The following is a 24444-nucleotide window of genomic DNA, read 5'->3' as shown; positions in this document are numbered from 1 at the left end:
GGCACAATTTAGAGCAGGCTAGGTCTTTTAACACCACTCATTTCCGAATGGAGAATAGTACTCGTGCATTGATACCAATTAAGGGTCCTGATGGTGTCAGTTCCTACCACAAATGCACATTGTTATAACCTATGAAGCCATTGCACCCCTGGCCACAGAGGCATTGCATAAGCTTTATGGAACTTCCATGTTGCAGGGGGCCCCTCATGTTTCAAAACCTTGCTGGAGGCCTCTTTACCCACGTCTGCGGCTAGTGTGCAAAAGCAAACAAAACAATAAAAACAAGCCAGCATCCAGCTTCAGTCTGCTAGTTGGATGTTCATTATCTTGTATCCCCGAGCAGGAAGTTATCATCAGCAGGGCCTCGTCAAAGCCACTTCAGGGTCTCTAATTGTCCCTGACTTAGAATGTGGATGGAGAGAGAAATACAGCCCAAGCCATTTTGTGACAAATGCGAGGGGGAGTATGACTAGGTCCTCAAGAGTTTCATTGTGCCACTGACTCGGGGGACATGAAAGTAGCAGCAGGAGTAACAAGCATTGGCAAAGCCAATATTGGTCTCACCTGTGTCAACAATTGACTTTGCCAATGCCTTTTGCCGAGGCTGCTAAGTGTCAGCAAAAGCATGAAATGTTTTTTTGATGAGATGGACAGCATCAGTGTTAGAAATGGGGTCTCTGGTTGACAGTCAGGTTACCCCCTGTTCAAGCAAGGACCCTCACTCTAGTTAGGATAAAAGAGAATCACCCTCAGCTAACCCCTGCTTACCCCCTTGGTAGCTTGGCAGAGCAGTAGGCTTAACCTCAGAGTGCTGGGCGTAAAGTATTTGTACCAACACACACAGCAACTTAATGAAAACACTACAAAATGACACCACACCAGTTTAGAAAAATAGGAAATATTTATCTAGACAAAACAAGACCAAAACGACAAAAATCCAACATACACAAGTCAAGTTATGATTTTTTAAAGGTTTAAAATAAAAAGAGTCTTTAGGTAGTTGTAACACCACACTAGCGCTGCTAGCGTGAAAATGTACCTGGTTTGCGTCAAAAATAACCCCGCACGGGCGGTGTGCGTCGAAAGTAACCCTGCACGGCTGTGTGCGTCGAAAACAACTCGGCACGGCGGTGCGCGTTGAAAAAGCCAGCCACACGACGATCCGAAAGTCCCGCGGCGCAGGGTGCGATCTCTCAGCCTCCGTCAGCGATGCTGCGCGTCGTTTCTCCTGCTCCGGGCGTCGGTTTTTCGGTCGCGTTTCCTGCGGCGTCGTTTCTCAGCTGCGGAACCGGCGTTGCGTCGTTTTCTCAGCCGCGATCGGATTCGCGTCGATCTTTTCTCCGCACGGCGCTCGGTGCGTGTATTTTTGTCCTTAGGCTGCCAGCCTCTCCTTTCAGGGTCCCAGGAACTGGAAGGGCACCGCAGAGCAGAGTAGGGGTCTCTCCAGAGACTCCAGGTGCTGGCAGGAAGAAGTCTTTGCTATCCCTGAGACTTCAACAACAGGAGGCAAGCTCTACATCAAGCCCTTGGAGATTTCTTCTTCAAGATGGAAGGCACACAAAGTCCAGTCTTTGCCCTCTTACTCTGGCAGAAGCAGCACTGCAGGAAAGCTCCACAAAGCACAGTCACAGGCAGGGCAGCACTTGTTCCTCAGCGATCAGCTCTTCTCCAGGCAGAGGTTCCTCTTGATTCCAGAAGTGTTTCTGAAGTTTGTAAGTTTGGGTGCCCTTCTTATACCCATTTTAGTCTTTGAAGTCACCTTTCTTCAAAGGGGACTCACACCTTCTTGTGAAATCCTGCCTTGCCCAGGCAAGGCCTCAGACACACACCAGGGGGTTGGAGACAGCATTGTCAGAGGCAGGCACAGTCCTTTCAGATGAGAGTGACCACTCCACCCCTCCCTCCTAGCAGAGATGGCTAATCAGGAAATGCAGATTACACCCCAGCTCCCTTTGTGTCACTGTCTGGTGCGAGGTGAAAAACAACCCAACTGTCAAACTGACCCAGACAGGGAATCCACAAACAAGGCAGAGTCACAGAATGGTTTAAGCAAGAAAATGCTCACTTTCTAAAAGTGGCATTTCCAAACGCACAATCTTAAAATCAACTTTACTAAAAGATGTATTTTTAAATTGTGAGTTCAGGGATCCCAAACTCCACATGTCCATCTACTCTCTAGGGGAATCTACACTTTAATCATATTTAAAGGTAGCCCCCATATTATCCTATGAGAGAGAGACAGACCTTGCAACAGTGAAAACGAAATTGGCAGTATTTCACTGTCAGGACATATAAACCACATTACTATATGTCCTACCTTATCCATACACTGCACCCTGCCCTTGGGGCTACCTAGGGCCTACCTTAGGGGTGCCTTACATGTAAGAAAAGGGAAGGTTTAGGCCTGGCAAGTGGGTACACTTGCCAAGTCGAATTTACAGTGTAAGAATACACACACAGACACTGCAGTGGCAGGTCTGAGACATGATTACAGAGCTACTTATGTGGGTGGCACAACCAGTGCTGCAGGCCCACTAGTAGCATTTGATTTACAGGCCCTGGCACCTCTAGTGCACATTACTAGGGACTTACTAGTAATTCAAATATGCCAATCATGGATAAACCACTTACATACAATTTAAACAGGAGAGCATATGCACTTTAGCACTGGTTAGCAGTGGTAAAGTGCTCAGAGTTGAAAAGCCAACAGCAACATGTCAGAAAAAAATAGGAGGCAGGAGGCGAAAAAGACTGGGGATGACCCTGCATAAGCAAAAGTCCAACACGACCCCCTACCAGCCTAAAGCCAGGGGAGAACAATCAATACCTTGATGTACTTCCCTGATTGGGGCGATAGAACAGGGACCCAGGCCCACAACAGCAGGGGCATGTTCCAGTTCTACGCCTTCCTGACTCCAGTTGGATCCCTCTGTCCATACTCTCAGGGCCCACTAAGCTAACCCATGGGGAACCCTTCTCCACATCTACAGACACCATCTGTGCAACACCTAACTTTACTTTGCTCACAGATGTATTGCAATGGGCAGATAGTACCACCAGGGCCAACACAGTGGTGTTGCCCACTCCACCCCCGGGGTGTGACTCTCGTCCTCCCCCCCCCAGGGGCAACTCTGTCCACCAGGACAGCAAGCCACAGTGGCCCCAGACAACTGTCAGGGATGAGAGCCCGACCTCAGGCCTCTCTAACCACTGTGACTGTGGAGAGTGGGGGGTGGTAGCCCCAGGTGCCTGGCACCCTTTGACCACTCTCTCTTCCACCAGGTCAGGGATGACAACCTGACCCTGGTCCTCCCCTCTGGGGCTCTGTAACCTCCCGGCAGACGCGGCACCCCCAGAGTCAAAAACTGTCAGGGTGCTTGTAGAAGCAGCTCTGCACAATTCTTCCACCAGTGCAGGGATGTTAACCTGCAACTGATCCTCCAACCTGGGGTCTGTACCTTCAGGTTGGACCAGGGCCAGGGGTGAGGCTTCCCTCCCCCTGCCCTCTCCTCTGGGGTCCTGGACCACCCAACTAGGAGTGGCCCCCCCAGAAGACAACATGGTAGGGGCACTGTTAGCAGTAGCCCCTTCCTCCAGGTCAGGGGGGACACCCTTAACCTGGCCTCCCAATCCAGGGTCTGTACCCACAGACTGGATCACTGCCTGGCAAACCAGGACTTCCTGGGGGGCATACCTACCCCCTACCAGGTCAGAGTTTACCCTCTGAACCTGGTCATCCAACCCAGGGTCACCACCCTGCGGTTGAACCACTGCCTGGCACACCAGGACTTCCTTGGGAGCACACTTACCCCCCATCAGGTCAGAGTTTACCCCCTGAACCTGATCATTAAACCCAGAGTCACCACCCTGCGGTTGAACCATTGCCTGGCACACCAGGACTTCCAGGGGGGCACACTTACCCCCCTCAAGGGACACACTGTCCCGAAGGGCCACACAAGAGTCTGGCTGGCGCAGGTCTCCTGACCTCTGCCCATCTGACAGAGTCTGGATTCCCCCCAACCCAGAAATGGTCTTACCAAGGTCATTCATGGGGGGCTCTGCTCTCAGAGCTGACCCCTGACCCTCCAGGTTCTCCACTGGGGTCCGCAACCCCCTCTCAACCCTCTGTCTGGACTTCTGCACCCCCTCACTAGGAGTGGTACTGCCAGACACCAGAACTGGTGGGACGCTGGCTACAGCCGCCCCCCCAAGTTCTCCTGACACTGTGGGGTCTCCCTCAACAGATGGCCCTATGGTACAGGCTAGGCTTCCCTCCTGGTGTTCCCGCAGGGAACCCTCCAGGACCGGGGACCGGATCTCGGGCACCTTGGGCCTCAACCCATCCCCATTCCCTCTCCTCTGAGACTGGACATGGGGTCCCTCACCCATCCCACTACACTGGGACCTACCTGGGACACTACAATCCTTCCCTACCTCACCTGGTTGGGAACTACCTAGACCACTCCTCTCAGGAGCACCCCCAAATGCCTCTTCAGACTCTCTGGTACTCACCCAGAAGTCTGCCTCCATTGTAAGCTCCCTGGGGTCAGAGAACTCACATTCCACCTGGTGTTGGCATAGCTCTGGAAAATAAGGACTAGACATATGCTCTCCAGCAATTACATCACTCAGCCCCTCACATGAATTAACCAAAGTACCCTTCACCCAACCATCCAGTGACTCTGCTTTGAAAAAGCACCCCACATCACCCTCCTGAGACTGGTGAGACAGTACCTGACTGTCCCTGACACTCAACCCACACTCTTCTGGGATGTCTTCACACTCCATAACCAGGACTTCTACCTGGGGGGAACCCCTCTCCCTGTCACTCTCACCTAGAGTCAGTAGAGTGTCCCTCCCCCCAGTAGGAATATGACTCCCCATGCCAGTTCCCCAATCCACCTCAGGGACCCTGTGCATCACTGGAGCTACCTCATACCCCTGACCCTCCTGGCGTGTGTTAACTCCCTCCTTCAAGTAGGGCACCACCTCTCTGGGCATGTGCACTTCTGCAGCATCACTGGATATACAATTGTTGCTGTCACCATTCCAGCTGGACTCAGCCCTCATGACTTCCAGCTCTTTCAATTTAAGCTCGTAAGCATAAATCATTTTTTTAATCTCTAAGTTCCTCCTTCTTTCTTCCAACTCCCAATCGAGCTTTTTCAGCTCCCATTGGTACTCCCTCTCTGCCTGTCTGTCCTGTAACTCTTCAGGAGTCAGACCCTTGGGTGACACCCTGCCATCCCTCCTGGGGACCCTCCCCCCAGGCGTAACAGGTTCCTCCACTACACCACTGTGTATCCTCTGCACTTCCCCACCCATATTCTCCTCCTCTGTGTGCCCTCCAGCCTTCTTGATTGTCACCCAAGCCCTCTGTGCCTGTTGCAGCTCCCCCTCCCTGGTGGAGCTCTCAGTGGGACAGTCAAGATCTTTAAGGAACTGTTTCAATTGAGCAACTGAGTACTCCTTCAGTTTCTCCATTTCAAACACAGCTCCAGCTGTTGCATCTCCAGATTGAGACATGATGGTCACAAGTGCAAAGTTCCAAAAGGCAGAAAAAAATAATTTCCCAATGAAGTAAAAAGAATCAGTCAAGGGATCAGCAAAATCATGGAAGTAGAATAAAAAGAGTCCTTAAGAGAAAAATCAAAAGATCACCAAACAAGTAGTATGTGGTCACGTAGTGGTCTGAGATCAAAACAGTAGTGTACACTTAATTACTGTATGTCAAGTACAAATACAAGTCCAATCCCGACCGCTGGTCACCAATGTTAGAAATGGGGTCTCTGGTTGACAGTCAGGTTACCCCCTGTTCAAGCAAGGACCCTCACTCTAGTTAGGATAAAAGAGAATCACCCTCAGCTAACCCCTGCTTACCCCCTTGGTAGCTTGGCAGAGCAGTAGGCTTAACCTCAGAGTGCTGGGCGTAAAGTATTTGTACCAACACACACAGCAACTTAATGAAAACACTACAAAATGACACCACACCAGTTTAGAAAAATAGGAAATATTTATCTAGACAAAACAAGACCAAAACGACAAAAATCCAACATACACAAGTCAAGTTATGATTTTTTAAAGGTTTAAAATAAAAAGAGTCTTTAGGTAGTTGTAACACCACACTAGCGCTGCTAGCGTGAAAATGTACCTGGTTTGCGTCAAAAATAACCCCGCACGGGCGGTGTGCGTCGAAAGTAACCCTGCACGGCTGTGTGCGTCGAAAACAACTCGGCACGGCGGTGCGCGTTGAAAAAGCCAGCCACACGACGATCCGAAAGTCCCGCGGCGCAGGGTGCGATCTCTCAGCCTCCGTCAGCGATGCTGCGCGTCGTTTCTCCTGCTCCGGGCGTCGGTTTTTCGGTCGCGTTTCCTGCGGCGTCGTTTCTCAGCTGCGGAACCGGCGTTGCGTCGTTTTCTCAGCCGCGATCGGATTCGCGTCGATCTTTTCTCCGCACGGCGCTCGGTGCGTGTATTTTTGTCCTTAGGCTGCCAGCCTCTCCTTTCAGGGTCCCAGGAACTGGAAGGGCACCGCAGAGCAGAGTAGGGGTCTCTCCAGAGACTCCAGGTGCTGGCAGGAAGAAGTCTTTGCTATCCCTGAGACTTCAACAACAGGAGGCAAGCTCTACATCAAGCCCTTGGAGATTTCTTCTTCAAGATGGAAGGCACACAAAGTCCAGTCTTTGCCCTCTTACTCTGGCAGAAGCAGCACTGCAGGAAAGCTCCACAAAGCACAGTCACAGGCAGGGCAGCACTTGTTCCTCAGCGATCAGCTCTTCTCCAGGCAGAGGTTCCTCTTGATTCCAGAAGTGTTTCTGAAGTTTGTAAGTTTGGGTGCCCTTCTTATACCCATTTTAGTCTTTGAAGTCACCTTTCTTCAAAGGGGACTCACACCTTCTTGTGAAATCCTGCCTTGCCCAGGCAAGGCCTCAGACACACACCAGGGGGTTGGAGACAGCATTGTCAGAGGCAGGCACAGTCCTTTCAGATGAGAGTGACCACTCCACCCCTCCCTCCTAGCAGAGATGGCTAATCAGGAAATGCAGATTACACCCCAGCTCCCTTTGTGTCACTGTCTGGTGCGAGGTGAAAAACAACCCAACTGTCAAACTGACCCAGACAGGGAATCCACAAACAAGGCAGAGTCACAGAATGGTTTAAGCAAGAAAATGCTCACTTTCTAAAAGTGGCATTTCCAAACGCACAATCTTAAAATCAACTTTACTAAAAGATGTATTTTTAAATTGTGAGTTCAGGGATCCCAAACTCCACATGTCCATCTACTCTCTAGGGGAATCTACACTTTAATCATATTTAAAGGTAGCCCCCATATTATCCTATGAGAGAGAGACAGACCTTGCAACAGTGAAAACGAAATTGGCAGTATTTCACTGTCAGGACATATAAACCACATTACTATATGTCCTACCTTATCCATACACTGCACCCTGCCCTTGGGGCTACCTAGGGCCTACCTTAGGGGTGCCTTACATGTAAGAAAAGGGAAGGTTTAGGCCTGGCAAGTGGGTACACTTGCCAAGTCGAATTTACAGTGTAAGAATACACACACAGACACTGCAGTGGCAGGTCTGAGACATGATTACAGAGCTACTTATGTGGGTGGCACAACCAGTGCTGCAGGCCCACTAGTAGCATTTGATTTACAGGCCCTGGCACCTCTAGTGCACATTACTAGGGACTTACTAGTAATTCAAATATGCCAATCATGGATAAACCACTTACATACAATTTAAACAGGAGAGCATATGCACTGTAGCACTGGTTAGCAGTGGTAAAGTGCTCAGAGTTGAAAAGCCAACAGCAACATGTCAGAAAAAAATAGGAGGCAGGAGGCGAAAAAGACTGGGGATGACCCTGCATAAGCAAAAGTCCAACAATCAGCAATAGAAAAACTGAAAAGGCACAGTGGTGCATTGTGCATCATGAAATCCTGTGACTGAGGCAAATCCATGCATTTTGATGTACGATGCACAATGCCTCACTATGCATGCTCACACCTGCTAGAAAATCCAGAGGCTGTTTTATTTATTTTTGCAAATCCAAGATGAGACATCACCTGGAGCTGTAAATATAAAGAAATAATTTCACTTGAAATCACATTTCTTAAAGGGAAGTGGTCCAGCAGCAAGTGGGTGTTTCAAGTGCCTACCCAAAAAGTCTAAACAAAAAAAGCATTCTAAGGAGTGTAAGGGGTGGAGGGAGCAACGAAGGAGCAGGTGGGCAGAGCAGTGGGGTAAGCTATAGGGAGTGGATAGATGGAGCATTGGGTGAACATTACGCTGTGAAGAGATTACCTAAAAAATAAAAATAAAATCTGGGGTGGGGGAAAAGGCAGCAAAAAGAAGCATGTGAGTGTGTGCTCATCAAGCGGAAAAGCAGCACACATGAGAGAAAGAAAGTGGATGGAGGGGGAGCACTGAAGAACCCGTGGTGTATATTATGGCAGGTGAACTATGTGCACATTGGAGAGAGTTAAAAGACACGTTCTGTGTCATGGAATGTCAAGGACAAAAGTAGTTCCCTGAGTATTGGAAAGCTACAAGTCAGCAAATGAAACGGAAGTAAAGGGGCTATTTTTCAGAAGAGTCTGACAAGCACAAGATAAGAAAGGCAAATTGTAGAATAAGAATCAAGCAAATGGGAGTGATAATAAAGCCAACCAATTTTAAAGCAGTGGGTGGGCTCTAAGTAACTAAGGGCCTCATTACGAGAACAGTAGTTCATAGGACTGCCGTACCTGTGATGGCAGTCGGACCACTGTACTCCTGTCGGTCCAACTGCCAGATTGAACCCTGGCAGTTGGACCGCCAAGGGACTGCCACTACCACCATGATCATGGATCCCAGAAGGGTAGCGGAGGTCAGAGTTGTGGTCAGCCAGGGCAGTGCTGTGCTGACCATAAGTCCCCTTTCCATCAGCCTTTTCATGGCGAGGTCCCTGCCATGAAAAGGTTGGCGGAAAGGCAGTGCTTGGGTCTACAGGGGGGGCCTGCACTGCTCATGCCCATGTTGTGGGTAGTGCAAGGGCCCACTACCCAGCACCCTTAGAATGTGCACTGTCTGCCATAGCACACTCTGCGCGTTCCAAGGGTGCTGTGGGAGGATGCTGGGGGCACTCTCTGTGCGATGGCATTGGCCTCGGCTCCATGGACAATTTTGCCGCAATGTTTCCACTGTGCTGACCGGCAGAAACCTCCAGAGGTTTCCGCCGATCAGCCCAGTGAAAACATCATAATTGAACCAGGGAGACCTCCAGATCCACGGTGGTCTCCTCCCCACAGGTCTAGTGGGCTGGCAGTCAGCCCACCAGTCTCCTAATGCGACCCTAAGATTTTGGGATGGTCTACAGAAATGTGTGAGCTAAAGCCCTAATAGGTAAACTGTATGATCCCAGCCTACGTTCTTAATTTTTCCTCTTCCTCTATTAAAAATTGCATGATGACCATAGCGCTGCTCCTAGCTTTTTAGTGATTTGCTGTCCATATTCTTGTAAACCACTGCAAATAACAGCCTATGCTCCCTTACTGAGCCTTTGACAATGAAAATAACACGTCTGTACTCAATCCCAAGAACTATGTATATATAGCCGGAGGTTGTTAGAGGACCATAACTGGAAGAAAAAAGTTTTTGGCAAGAAAATTTGATTGTGTGTCCTGAAGACACCCTGTACTCTAGTTAGAATATATTTACAGTGCATACAAGCATGAGTTCATTTTCAGATATTTTCAGACAATGGTGACCTTTCTGGTTTGTAAATGACGCCAGCTTCACTGAGAGCTCATTGAGTATGGTCTGATGGGAGGGGTATTGCCAAAATATTCAACAAATCGCCTTGAAAGGTTAGTCTGTTCCTGGTTGTTTTGAAAATGTCAGCATGTCAGTACTATAACTGCTGGTTCCAGGAAGTGTCAAATCAAAGGCTTAGAAGCTTAGATCCCATGCGTGATCTTTTGTCTAAACTTCTCTGGTAGTAATTTATCAATTCAGCAAATTTCGGTCAGTTGCCCTCGAATATGAATCTGCTGTAACATTTATCGACACTTAAGTATTGTAACAGCAACACAAAGTAAAGGTCACCAGCGCTATGAATGGATAAAGGGCCAGAAACATCTCCCAGTGAGTTAAACGTTTGCAAATGCAGTGCACTGCAGGTGCAAATTGTGCCTGAATATCCACACCCGATTCACAAAACAAACTCCATGAATAATACTGTGTTTATCCAGGCAAAGGTGGGATTTACCCAGGTAATTACACGCATAAGAGATATTTTCATAATCTAGTCCTACGAATTTAAAGCCAGAGATGGCCAAGTCAGCTTTCCATCCTTCTCTCTTGTAAATTGCCGAATATTAAAGCAGCTAATAGTGACATCTGTCCTTTACAGTAACTGCAGACATTACTAATATTTTATTTTTCATTCCTGTTTTTTAGAAATGCACAGTTCTTTAGATGGCTTTGCCAAAAAAACAACCATTACGTAAGTCTTTCTTGACTTCCCATGACCTGCCATTTAGCAGCTTTAAATGTAGGGGCAAGTCCATGATATATTGTATGAACTATGCATAAAGCCTTGAATTGTATTTGTTCTTATAGTTGATTGGAGCTCTGTCACAAGACGAGCAGCCACATTCTCTATGATGTGAAGTCTTTGGAGAAGCTACTGTCCATCTTTTACCAAAAGGTCATTAACTATCCTTAGTAGGGTCAAAAAGACAAAAGCAACTGGAAGTGATATCAGTGAAGGAATAGCAATAGCAGTCTACTTCAGCAGAGTGTAGTGTTCCAAGAGGTTATGTGTTGTAGAGTTGATGTCCATGGTTTACATTGTCGGTCTGCAACAACCTTATCAGTGGAAATTTTCTGGATATCCACACAAGACAATTTTAAATGCAATTCATTCAAATGGTCATCACTTATGTAATCAGTGTTTATTCTGAGCATCCGAAATTAATCCAGCCTAGTCTCGTCTATGTTTGATGCCTATGGTCCTAATGAACCTCTGAAATGTCATTGATACTAAGTGATACAGGCATAATGTGAACTGTTCAATGTTTGTCTCAGAATTTCATTACATACAACAGAGGAATGTTTTTAATTTAGTGTGCCACTACATTCACATACACCTTTCTGCTATGCGTATGCTCTCATCAATTATTTGAAATGAGTAGCACACAGCCTTAAATGGCAAGTCCCCTGCATTTGCAGAATTTTACAAAAAAACATATCACCAACCCTGGTACAACAAAACTGGAAATTGTGGAAAGGCATTACTGAAGCACACTGGTAAGCCTTATTTGTATCCTGTTAAAAACTTGCCTCTGGATGTTTCTGGTAGGAGTGGGTGTAACTCACAGAGTTTCACTCCATGGAATTCTGCAGATTTACATGAAAACTGTGGTACATTCCACAGTGTTCTGCTAATAGTTTGAAATCAGCATGTTGTGTTGCATGTGCCGATTTTTAGTGCCGAGAGCTCATTTCATGCAGAAAAATCAGTGCGGATGGCACCATGTGGCAAACCAAAAGGCTCTGCTGCTTGAGCCGATTTTGCTGCCCATTGGGTGGATTTTCTACTCAAGCGGCAGCTTTCTCACTGCGAACTGTTGTGACCACCCACAAGCTTTTGCTGTGAGAAAATCTTGCCAGGTGCCCTCGTACCCCTGAAAATCAAACTAGGGGATGCCAATCCAATTCTTGCTAGCTAGCATCAACTTACTGCATGCAGCGGGTGACAGAATTTGGCCAGAACTCCACATTACAAGCGTAATGCGGACTGGCCGAAATTCCGCCAGCAGAGCAGAATTCATCTCTCACTCCTAGTTTCTGCTAGCCAGTAACAAACAGCAGTTTCTCCATGGGTTGGATGAGCGGTAGGGCCTAGTTTCCCTTCATGACTTCAAAAGAAGAGAGAAGTAACCAAGCAGAAACTGCAACATGGGTAGATGTCAATGCCCTGTGTCCCCCATAGATGCAGTGCCCAGAGTAGGAAAGGGCTGTAACAGACACCTGCCAGCTCCTTCTTTAATAATGTGATAGGGAAGCGGCCTGAGCTGAGCTAGGCCAGAGGTGGGCCAGGAGCGAGGAGAGAGAACAAAGAAGACAAAAGTTTGGCATGATAGTTGAGTGAAGTGGGTCAGTAGCATATATTAGTAGTCTCACCAGTCAATTAAAATGTGTTTTGGTGTAAATGTGAGGTCTCCTGTGGTTTGAAGGACTTCCTTCAATCACAGGCTGCCTTCCCTACTGCTGCCAAACTGGAAGTTGCAGTCAGTGAAGTCTTATCCATGCACCACCTACACTTTGCCCTATGTGGTGTCAGTAGCTGTTAGCAATACCAGTGTCAGGAGGTTGAGGGTAGTACCCATCAGAGCAATCTTGTAAAATAAATGGTTTGGATGGTACATCTCTGCTCACGAGTGAGACAAACTGAAGGAACTGAAGCATAACTGTTAGTGATGTGTCTCAGAAAGAGAGGAAGTGCTAAGCAATAGCTCACCTGCTGCTGAGTGCCTACCCAGTTGTTGGCCATAATTTTAAAACCAGCTTGCCAACCAGCTATGTATTCAGGGCAATGGTAATTGAGAGCGCTTTCGAGTTACTACTGTTAATATAACATTATTCCTGTTCACATTTAGTTCACATTAGGAGAGGACCTGTGCTAGTAGAAACAAAGGACAAGTTAAGTGTCACACTTTCTACTCACGACTAGCACCAACTGATCAAACTTTTCTCCCTGCATTTTGCTGTAGCCTGGAAATGGCATATTTGAGCGTGAGTTCCCTTAAAGGGTTGCCCTAAACTTGCAGATGCCTTTGATCAATGTCCCCTCCTCCATGCTCTTTAGCATATTCTGGTTGTTTTGTAGCAGCTCAAGAAGTCAAGTATACTGTTTAAAATGTCGTTGGAAAGCTCCCCACTTGAATCTTGCCTGCAATGGAGGTTCCTTTGAACCATGGTTCAAGGGTGCCAGAGTTGGCACTAGGCTGCCTAAATGGCACCAGAATAGGGTGAAAGGATAGGAATGCACCATATTTCATAAATAGAGTGCTTTCCTGCCCTTTTCCTGTGGCACAGGGCAGCACAGCAAGGTCAATTGCTGGGCTGCCTTGCGCCACTATTTTAGTACATATGCCCATAAATATCTTACTGTTCATACAAGAGTCCCTATCATACTAGTAGATGTGGTGCAAGTATCCATCAAGAGTATATATTATACTTGGTACAAATATCTGTCAATATTATATTTCGTACTGCTACTCAAGAAGCAACCACCCGCAAAGAAGTATATTTTATCCTGGTACTCCATCCACTGGTATCTATTGGGCGTATATATTGTGCAGGCACTCGCGGTGTAAGCATCCTCTGGGACTGTATAATGTACTGTTAGCCTTGGTGTAAGGATCCGCTGGGAGTAGTTATTGTATTGTTGCTCCTGGTTCAGGCTAGAAGTACTTCTGTACAGGAACATTAAGCAGAGACCATGGCTCATATAACCCTCATCTTCACGATAGTAGGAATTATTTATTTAACCCCACTTCACTGCACACTGCCTGCCACAGGCACATATAATTAAATAGTGCAATTACTGCAAAGCACACAGAAAAAGTTTCTAATATGCATCTTACCTTGATGTACTATGACCGTTTACATTATTCTTAACCTTTTCAAAGACCCTAGAATAAACATTGTGGGGCGAATTCTCCAAAGTATTTGTAAATACTACAAGAGTACTCTTTTACGTACCTCACATGCCTTTGTGAATAGGGCCGGAAACAAGCACCTTCATATTAGTAAAAGTGCAAAGTCCCTTCTATTTGTAGTAACTGTATATGAATATTCTCTGAATATCGCAAAAAAACTAAACAACCCACCTTCCCCAATGGTTCCAACAAACAGAATCCCCATGTCTGATATTAAAACCGAATCAAGCCAAAGTCATCAAACTGTTCTCATAAAAAGGATGTAAAAAACAGTGATTGCCATTTTATTTATAACTATAAATGTATTCATCTAATACTTTGTACAAATGTAACATAATTAGATCTGTGTAAACTGGGACGAAGCCAAAGCATTATAAATGAAAGGAAAATATCATTCACACACCTCAGTAATACTCATTAAAACCTCTGAAGCAATACAGAAGGACCATATTCTCAATAAACAATACAGACTTCCCCTAATGGGTTGACGCAGATAAGCCTATTGGAAATATCCACACTTGTTCAATGGTACCACTTGATAAAGGTATCACCAAATCTAGAAAGACAAGCTTATAGTGATTCTTCAGTAATATAGTCAAGTATCCTAGAGACAAATATCCAGGATTCCTATAGGGAGAAGTAAAGTGCAGTTCAAAGTATCGTTACAACAGAAGTGCCTTTTATCGCAGTAGTGCCGATGCACGTTTCGGTGCCATGTGACCAATAAGTCACCCACCTTCCTCAGAGCACTTGGCAGATGTACTGCTGTACAACCCCCCAGAAGAGGCTGTGGTCCTCACTTACATAGTACCTGAAATGCTAAACATTTCTATTGTGACCAGTGGCTTGACTGAAAAGGTTCTCGAATATATCTATATGTAATAATGATTTCATCTCGAAAAAAACTCAGCACAAAATTAAATGGACCTCCACAAAGCCAAAACAGCTCCTTTGATGTATCTGCATGCATCCCAGCATGCATTAATTGTTTTATAGTATACTGTTACATGCATGTCAATCAATCAGTCAATCAATTAATTTCTTAAGTGCACTACTCTCCCGGTAGGGTCTGAAGGCACTGTGGGGGGTGAGGGGAAGATGCTACTGCTCGAACAGCCAAGTCTTGAGGTGCTTCCTGAAGGTCAGCAGGTCCTGGGTCTTTCGTAGGTGGACGGGGAGGGAGTTCCAGGTCTTGGTGGCGAGGTGGGAGAACGATCTGCCACCGGCTGTAGTTCGGTGGATGCGGGGAACGGTGGCGAGGACGAAGTTGGTAGAGCAGAGTTGACGGTTGGGAGTGTAGAAGGTGAGTCGGCCGTTGAGGTAAGCAGGGCCGGAGTTGTGGAGTGCTTTGTGGGCATGGATAAGGAGCTTGAAGGTGATCCTTTTGTTGACGGGGAGCCAGTGTAGGTCTCTCAGGTGGGCTGAGATGTGGTTGCGGTGCGGGATGACGAGGATGACGAGGATGAGGCATGCGGAGGTGTTCTGTATACGTTGCAGTCTATTCTGGAGCTTGGCCTTGGTTCCAGCATAGAGAGCATTGCCGTAGTCCAGTCTGCTGCTGACGAGGGCCTGGGTGACCGTCCTTCTGGTTTCAGTGGGGATCCACCTGAAGATCTTGTGGAGCATGTGGAGGGTGTTGAAGCAGGAAGATGAGACAGCGTTGACTTGCTGGGTCATGGTGAGCGATGAGTCCAGGATGAATCTTAGGTTGCATGCATGGTTGGTGGGCGTCGGTGCGGATCCTATAGTGGCCGGCCACGAGGAGATGTCTCAAGCGGAGGGGTTGGAGCAGAGGATGAGGATATCCTTCTTGTCTAAGTTTAGTTTCAAGAGGGTGCCCTCCATCCAGTTGGCGATGGCATTTATTCTGTCGTGGAGGTTGATTTTGGCGGTGGCGGGTTCCTTGGTGAGTGAGAGGATCAGATGGCTGTCATCGGCGTAGGAGACGATGTTACGGTTGTGTGATCGAACGATGTTGGCGAGCAGTGCCATGTAGATGTTGAAAAGGGTTGGGCTGAGGGAGGATCCTTGGGGAACGCCGCAGATGGTCTTGGTAGCTTCAGATAGGAAGGGAGGGAGGCGGACTCTCTGTGTTCTGCTGGAGAGGAAGTATGTAATCCAGTCCAGGGCTTTGTGGCAGTTCCCTGCGTAGTGGAGGCGTGTGCGAAGGGTGTGGTGGCAGATGGTGTCTAAGGCAGCTGAGAGATCTAGGAGGATGTGGGCCGCAGTTTCACCTCTGTCTAGCATGGTCCTTATGTCGTCGATGGCGGCAATGAGGGTGGACTCGGTGCTGTGGTTGCTGCTGAAACAGGATTGATATGTGTCCAGAGTGTTCTCGATGACCTTCGCCCGGGAAGGGAGGAGGGAGATGGGCCGGTAGTTCTTGAGATCTCTTGGGTCTGCTTTGGGTTTCTTTAGCAGAGCGTTGACTTCAGCGTGCTTCCAGCTTTCCGGGTAGGTGGCAGTCTCGAAGGAGCTGTTGACGATCATTTCGAGTTGGGGGCGATGATGGAGCTTGCTTTGATGAAGACGTGCTGAGGGCAGGGGTCAGAGGGTGAGCTGGAGTGGATGGTGCTCATGGTTTTGATGGTATCCTCTCCGTTGATGAGGGTCCAGGAGAGCAGGAGGTTGGTGTGGCTGGGGTCTGGTGAGTCCGGGGTTTGTGGTGACAGCGGCTGTCATGGGGGTCGAGGTGTTGAAGCTGTCGTGGATGTCCGTGATCTTGCGCTGAAAGAAGGTGGAGAGGGAGTCGCAGAGGTCTTGCGAAGGTGGGGTGTCATTGGAGCAGGACCTGGGGTTGGCGAGTTCCTTAACGATGTTGAGGAGCTCTTTGCTGTCGTGTGCATTGTTGTCGATGCATTCCTTGTAGGTGGATCTCTTGGTGGTCCGGATGAGCTGGTGGTGCTTGCGGATGGCATTCTTGAGGGCACTGTGGTTGATCTCTATTTGTTTGTGGTGCCACTTCTTCTCGAGTTTTCGACACTCCCATTTGGAGGTCTGAAGGTCGGCAGTGAACCAGATAGCCAGTTGTTGGAGGGTTTCTTGATCGGGGTGAGGGTGTTGGCGCAGTTGTCTATCCATTGTCTGACATTGCGGGCGGCTGTGTTGGGGTCGATGGTGATGGGTGGTGGGGCTCGGGTGTGGATGGAGATCAGTTGGTCTTCAGTGACTTTGTTCCAACTGCGGCAGGGGATCTGTTGTCGGTGGTGGTTCATGGTGGGTTTGTTGAAGGTGAAGTGGACGCAACGGTGGTCGGTCCAGTGGAGTTCGGTGGTGTGGCTGAAGGTGACGTGACTGCTGGTAGAGAAGATGGGGTCGAGCGTGAGGCCGGAGGAGTGGGTGGGTGTTGTGACGAGTTGTTTGAGACCGAGGTTGGCAAGGTGGTCGAGCAGGGCGGTGGAGTTGCTGTCGTTGGTGTTCTCGAGAAAGTTTGGGTCACCGAGGAGGATGTAAATGGAATGTTGACCTTTTCCTTCAAAATTCAAAGAGGTACAAGCCAAGGGTGCCCGTTATCATCGCTGCTCTTTAAATCAAATAGGCAGAGCCTTTTGTGTGCAAACTTCGGAGGGATCAGAAGATACTTCCGTTTCGGTGTGAGGATAGGAGTAAGAAGATTGCCTTGTAATGTGGACGATTTATTAATATACACAGCTGATTTGGGCCAAACTCTAGATGCTTTGAAAGAGCTGGTGTTTTTTTTTTGGGAAGATTAGTGGTTTGCTGTTAAAGAGTGAAAAATCTCAAGTAATGGTGTGGAATATGCAGGTAGGTGGGGTCCCAGTGAAAAAAGAGGTGAAATAATTAGGAGTCACGATAACACAAGAAATAAATAAGATTGCAGAAGACAATTTCAAGAAAATTCTGAGGGAAGCCACGCAACTAATGAAGAAATGGGTTAGTCTTCCCCTCACAATTATAGGACAGGTTAATTTAATTAAGATGCTGGTCCTTCCCAAATTTTTATTTATTTTCAATGCGGTCCCGCTGATGTTTGAGAAACAATGGCTGCTTGATTTGGGCCTCTAAAGGGGTACGTATAGCCTGGAGGAAGCTGAGGAGGAACAGAGAGAAAAGAGGGGTGACATTACCGGACGTGCAGTATTATGCGTGGGCCTTTTTTTTTAAGAACTCCAGTGAGCTAAGGGAGGCATCTGGGTGCTCTGAAAAAGGACACATGTTTAACATTATGTTGGAATTAAATGGCATAGATCAGAAGGGGATGTTGTATAAGTTTGGTGACCCCAAGTTCCTAAAAATAAATGGTTTCAAAGTAATTAAGGATTTGGTAAAACTTTGGTGGGGTTTGAGAAGAGCTGATAAGTTGCCATACTATAGCAGGCACACCCCAATATGGAACACGCCAGGCTCCCCGGAATGGACTAGAGATAAGCTTTCTATCCCATTGAAGGAGGCAAACTTGGTGGACTGGGGACATCTGGTCAAGGATGGAAGTTTGGAGTCTTTTGAGTCATTGAATCGAGAGGTTCAGGGAAATTTATCCAGGTTCAAGTACCTCCAAATTTCTAGCTGGCTGAAGCAGGTGAAGGAGGCTGTTGGGGGTTTGAATGAGTTGGAAGAGTTTATGTACTTCAATACCGCCCGAGAAGGGAGGTAACAAAGGTGTATTGGCTGATTTTGCAGGCAGCGGATGGAGTGTTCTCTCTCCTGGAGAAAGTGTGGGGGAAGTGCTTGCCAGGTCAACAGATTACGGATCAATGGCAAGCCTCTAATGCCCTTTATATGAGGTAGTTCGACCGGCGCCTGTAAGAAGGAATCATCTTTTTACAATTCATAGGGCTTACTGGATGCCAGTGGAGCTATCAAAGTTGGGGCAAGGAACGGTTCTAGCATGTAAGAAATGTGGTCTCAACAGGGCAGATGATATTCATATGTTTTTGAGCTGACCCCAGTTGACCCAGTTTTGGAGCAAGGTGGAGGAGGTAATAGGGGAAGTGCTGTCTTTCTATTGTCAGGTCGGCCCCTCCCTGGTTATTTTTGGACTCCTTCAGAAACAAAGCCATTTCACATCTGAGAGGAAAAAGTTCAATGTTGAGTTTCATCTGACGCAGGAACCAGGTATAGTTAAAACGTTTATTATCATCGAACAAACATGTCTGACCCTCATCCTCGTCCACCGTTGAATGACTCCCTTCACTCCCCCCATTCCATTCCTTCTCGCCTCAGTCTTCTACATTCCAATGCCTCCCCACACTCCTTAAAGCGATGCCCCCAACTATCATTAACAGAATACAACACTCAACTTACTCTTTTATATGATTTTGCTGGCTAGATGTGAAATCTGTAGAAAATGGGTGAGTGCCTCCCCCTTGACACCGCAGGATTGGTTGAGGCGCTAATTTACAACTCTATTTTGGACATGAAGAGGAGGAGGAAGGAGCAGAAACGTTGGACTTCCCTGAGAGAATGGTTGGAAAGTTCAGGTCATTAGTTACCTCTCCTGGGGCTTTCGATGGGTCTGATGAATATACTGCCTCTGATCCTAAGCTCTCTCTGTGGATCTTTAGCAGCACATGGTCAGGGACTCAGCTCTAACTCCGTTCTTTGGGCCCCCCTCGGAGTCAGATTGTGGTGAATGAGGACTAATTAAAAAACAAAAAAAATAAATTATTATTATATATGGATACTGGTCCCAATGGAAATATTTTGCATTTCAGGCACTGTGTAAATGAGGACCACAGCCTCTCCTGGGGGCTGGTATAGCATTACACCTGCTGAGTGCCCTGAGGAAGGTGGGTGACCTATTGGTCACATGGCACCGAAACGCACGTCAGCACTACTTCAATAAAAGGCACTTTTGTTATGACAATACTTTGGACTGAACTTTACATCTCCCTATAGGAATCCTGGATATATGTCTCTGGGATACTTGACTATAAGACTGAAGAATCACTATAATAATTAAATGCAATTTGTTTTTTTTTCTAGATTCGGTGATACCTTTATCAAGTGGTACCATCAAACAAGTGTGGATATGTCTGATAAGCTTATCTGCTTCAAGCCATTAGGGGAAGTCTGTATTGATTATTGAGAAAATGGTACTTCTGTATTGCTTTGCATGTTTTAATGAGTATGACTGAGATGTGTGAATGATATTTTCCTTTCATTTTTAATGCTTTTGGCTTCTTCCCAGTTTACACAAATCTATTTATGTTATATTTGTAAAAAGTATTACATGAATGCATTTATAGCTATAAATAAAAGGGCACTCACTGTTTTTTTACATCCTTTTTATGAGTACAGTTTGATGACTTTGGCTTGATTCGGTTTTATTATCAGACATGGGGATTCTGTTTGGTGGAACCATTGGGGAAGGTGGGTTGTTATGTTTTTTTTGTCTTATTTTTCCCTGTGCCACACCCACATCATACTTTAGTTGAATCCTTTCCTTGCTTTGATTTAATCCCTGAATATCATCATTTTCCTTCCGATTTTTAGAGGTATTGAGGCATGTAAGAGTATATAAAATAATACCCCTGGAGTATTACTATACCTACTTCAAAATGTGTGAGTAAATAGGACCCTTCATACGTAACATTTAAGCGACAGTGTCTAAGTCAGGGCAAATACCACTGCACGCTTTTTCTTTTAAAGAGCTTTAAGCAGAGCAGAGATGTAATGAAATTATATTTGGTTTAATTATATCAGACACCGTGACTAATATTGAAAGTATTGATACCAGCAAAATAAGCGAAGGTACCCGAGCTTGCTGTGCGAGAAAATATGGATACACTTCAGTTCATAGCAGGAGCATGGCGGGAAATCATTCGCGGCTTAACCTAGTGTATAATGAAAACAGAACTGAATGAGAAAGCCAAGAAAGTGCGTCATGCGGTGTGCCTGTCACTCATGCGTTTAAATATTCAACACTCTACGTGAAGACTGGATTTTTTTTGTCAAGGTGATTGCTTGAGATATCTGACAAGCCCCATATTTATTTGCCTTTTTCAGATAGTGGCTCAGGCGGTGCTGTTCATGTGCATGAACACAGCTGGGATCTTCATTAGTTACCTGTCAGACAGAGCACAGCGGCAGGCCTTCCTGGAAACCAGAAGATGTGTGGAGGCCAGGCTGAGGCTGGAGACGGAAAACCAGAGACAGGTACCCACTGCCTGAAATATTTAACCCCTTTGCCTGTTCCTTAATGTTCTCAGGCATGGATGTTTTTTGGATATTTTTAGTTGTCTATCCACAACATTTGTCAAACTTGCGTTGCACAATGGGTTGTTCACTTCATGACTGCATATGCAGGATTCACATATTCTATTAATATAAAAAACACTGAACATTAACATTGCTTATAACACTTTGTGGCTTCTCGAATGTCACATAAAATTATCACGTGTTATTTCCTGCAAGGGCAGAGTGTACTGGCCCAATAAAAGATACAAGTGACTTGTCAGGGAAATTGGATGTTGCCAAGGGAAGTTCCTTGTGTGTTCTTCCTATTTCTGTAGTTTAATCTCTGCCTCTAACCCTTGTGCTTTCTCACTGACTTCTTCTCTAAATTCATTCTAATATCCCAAACTCTCATTTTGTATTTCCTTCCATGTCATCACATTCCAGACCAGGTTTGATTATATTTGGGGAGGAGGGGGAGGGTGATCAAAGGAATATTTAATATTTAACAAAAACCTAACTGTAGTTTTGCCAGTAGCTAGCAAGGATGTCATGGGCCCTAGTGCAAACAAGAAAAATTATCTCTGTTTCGGTAGCAAAATACAGCAATTATCATGGTTCAATGGTCCCCTCAGGGCTCTGGGGCCAGTGCATGCAACTGCTGCACCAGCCATAGCTACGTCCCCAAGTTTCACTGTATCAACAAAGTATCAAATAAAGTAACAAAATAAGGAACCAGAGATATAAATTTTTTAAGATTAAATAAAAAATGTGCCTTCTAGTGCTTAGAAATCAATAGCGCCAACAGTGGACATCTGGTCACGCTAAACCAGGACCAAGTCACAATTTGAGGCTGACCGCGATGGAGCTCTGCTGGGCTACCCTTTGCACTTAAAAAACTTTTCTGGATCTCTTTTCTCAGTCTCTACATAATGCGGTTCTCTCCAGCAAGTCGATTTTGATGCAACATCGTTGGATTGCTTTTCCGCAAGGCCCATGTATAATCCTGGAAATCTGGAGCTATGGAGCTTTCGGTGGGGCAAGGTCAGGGTTGAAGGTAGTCGGCTTGACTCACAACGTCCAGTTGGTTCATTTATGGAGCTTTTTCCCAAAGTTGCTCCATACTTCTCCAAACTTCTGGAACTTCTTCCTGAAGTTCCTCCTGAGGGTTACAAGTGTCCAAAACACAAATCCAAGGGTCTAGTAGCTCTGAGACAGTCCTTAGAAGTTTAGGACTATAATTCCTACAATGCACCTGATCGAATACTTAAAAGTAATTTTAATGCACTACAGGCTGGGGACTTTTGTGAACAGTTAGTGCAGGCAAGCCTGTTGCTTTCAGGGCGTCCACTTCTTAGTCTTCTTTGAAGCAAGACTAAGTCCTTATGGTTGTTGTTCCAGTGTGCATCAGGAGCAGTCCTTCAGAGTGCAATCCTTTGGGTTGCAGACCAGGGTTCCAGTATTGCAGTCCTTCTCCTTGTGATTTCAGGCAGCAGATCTAGGTTTCAATGCAGCTCCCAGTTATTTATTAAATCATCTTGAGGGGCAAGCAGGAGGAACCCATGTTCAATGAGATGCAGAGTGCCACCCAAAAGCATGACAGCTTCCTCCAAAGTGTGGCTTTTCCTGTCCCACAAAGCACTGCGCTTTAAAATCCAAGATGGATTATTTCTCTCTGAGCAAGACCTGGCTAAACCATCCTTCGCGTGTGGTTAATTTCCGTTAATACTCCCTCTCCAGACCATCTCAAATTCCATTCCTGGGCCTGCTCTCTGTCTCTGGGGTACAATGTGAGAGGGTAGGCCTGGCTGGCATTCCTTTCTGTCCTGTTCTCTTTGAAGCCCAGTTTGATTTACCCAGCCCTCTTCCTGGCCTGGCCTTTTCAGCTGCAGAACTCCCCCCATCAGATAGCCTCTGCTCAGGCTTACGGAAAGAAAGTCATATAACTTATTTTCTGTATTAGTTATGTTAAATTCAACAGTGGCAAGTTGTTGGGTTTAACATTAACAATCTGTTGAGTCCTTCTGTGATATACTTAGCTCCTTCCTAGCCTTATTTGTGCTTATATGAAATATTTCAATGTTATCCTATGGGGCTACGTATCTACAATGGGGAACAATTAAGTTGTCCCTGCTTATAGTTACATGGCACCCCACCCCTGGGGCAGCTAGGGGAGACCTAGACTTATATGTAAAATAATGGTAGAGTATCACCTTAGAAGTACCTTTAATTCCAAAACTGAATTTGCACATACTTTACTTTTTAAAGACAGTCTGCGAGGCATGGCTGCCTTTTAAAATTACAGCAGTCAATACAGCAGTGCACACTCAAGTGAAGGAATTCTACTGGGCCTCTAAACCTACCCACCCTATTATATACTAGGGACTTATAGGGAATTTTAATTACCCCTTGCTCTTTTATATACTAGGGACTTACAAGACTCTGTCATTTACAATTGTAATTGTACCACATTACCATATACCTTTTAATCAGAGCACTGGCCCTGGTTTGCAGGGCACAGTGAGGGTCAGTTACTACCAGCATCAGTCAGAAACAATTGGGGTAAACATGCTAAAAACATGCTAAAAGGATGACTTTCTCACAGTGAGAAAGTGATATGATGGTTTGTCTGATAGAAAAGATGCAATCTGCTTCAGTTCCGCTCACTGCTCTATGATGTTGTTAAAGTCTTGTTAGAAGGTTGGGGTGACTAACAGTATCAAAGGCAAGGGGGAGTTCAAATAAGAGGCGAGCTGGTAATCCATTTTTAAACCACTGTAGTTTTAAACTCACCCTATTTCCCATGGCTGCTTCTGTGCCACAGCCATGCCAAAATCTGTTTTGGTAATCTGAGAGTAGGGTGTTTTCTTAGATGAAAGTAGATATTTGTCTTGAGACGCATCTTTCAATCATTCAGTCTTTTTGCCTAAAGTAGTCTGTTCTTAGCCAGACTTTAGCAGGTTATCTTGGTTAAAGGCCTTTTTCATTTAGGGAGGGTTTTATGTGAGACATTTAAAGATTGTTTTGGAGGATAGCTACAGACAAAGAGTTGTTGAGAGTTCTGGTTTCATGGCTGCAGAGCTAGTCATGTGGACATGGGTTTGCCAGCGACTTTGCAGGCCGAAACTTGTTTGCAGCATCGAGGATGCCTTTTGTTTTTAGGAGGTAACAAGGGTGCAACTGTAATTGCTTTCATGTTTTTTTATCTGGTGAACTGAGCTGCACTGCTGGAGTTATGAATAAGCAGGGGGATCCTTTACAGAAATTGCTCCATACCTTATTTAATATTCATATGTCTATACAACAAACATATAGAATACATCTATATAATAATCCTGAAGACTAAACATAAACAGAACAAGACAAAACAGAATAAAAAGGCATACAATATTTATTCTCAAAAGCCTCCAATCCCTCACCAATGGCATTGATAAAGAACATACCTTCTTGAGCAAATGTATTCATACTATTCCAGCAATCTATATCTCACCCAAAGTGCCTAAACATTCTACAACTCCTCCCCGGGCCGACCAACTGTTTCAAGCTATCATTCAATCCTAAAGCATCTGGGCCAATATGCTTTTTTT

At 46.0% G+C, this 24444-nt stretch overlaps 1 protein-coding gene across 2 annotated transcripts in view; it reads left to right on the top strand.

Annotated features, from left to right (window-relative positions):
- ADCY8 (adenylate cyclase 8) overlaps positions 1 to 24444 on the top strand; it is a 915978-nt gene that overhangs the window by 187559 nt on the left and 703975 nt on the right. For both annotated transcript variants that reach the window (XM_069220762.1, XM_069220763.1), the window contains exon 2: positions 20690 to 20839. In XM_069220762.1, coding sequence (XP_069076863.1) covers positions 20690 to 20839 — 150 coding nt within the window. The remainder of the gene's footprint in view (positions 1 to 20689; positions 20840 to 24444) is intronic.

Source organism: Pleurodeles waltl, chromosome 2_2 (genome assembly GCF_031143425.1).
Source record: "Pleurodeles waltl isolate 20211129_DDA chromosome 2_2, aPleWal1.hap1.20221129, whole genome shotgun sequence".
Lineage (NCBI taxonomy): Eukaryota > Metazoa > Chordata > Amphibia > Caudata > Salamandridae > Pleurodeles > Pleurodeles waltl.
This window is presented reverse-complemented; position numbering and strand designations above follow the sequence as displayed.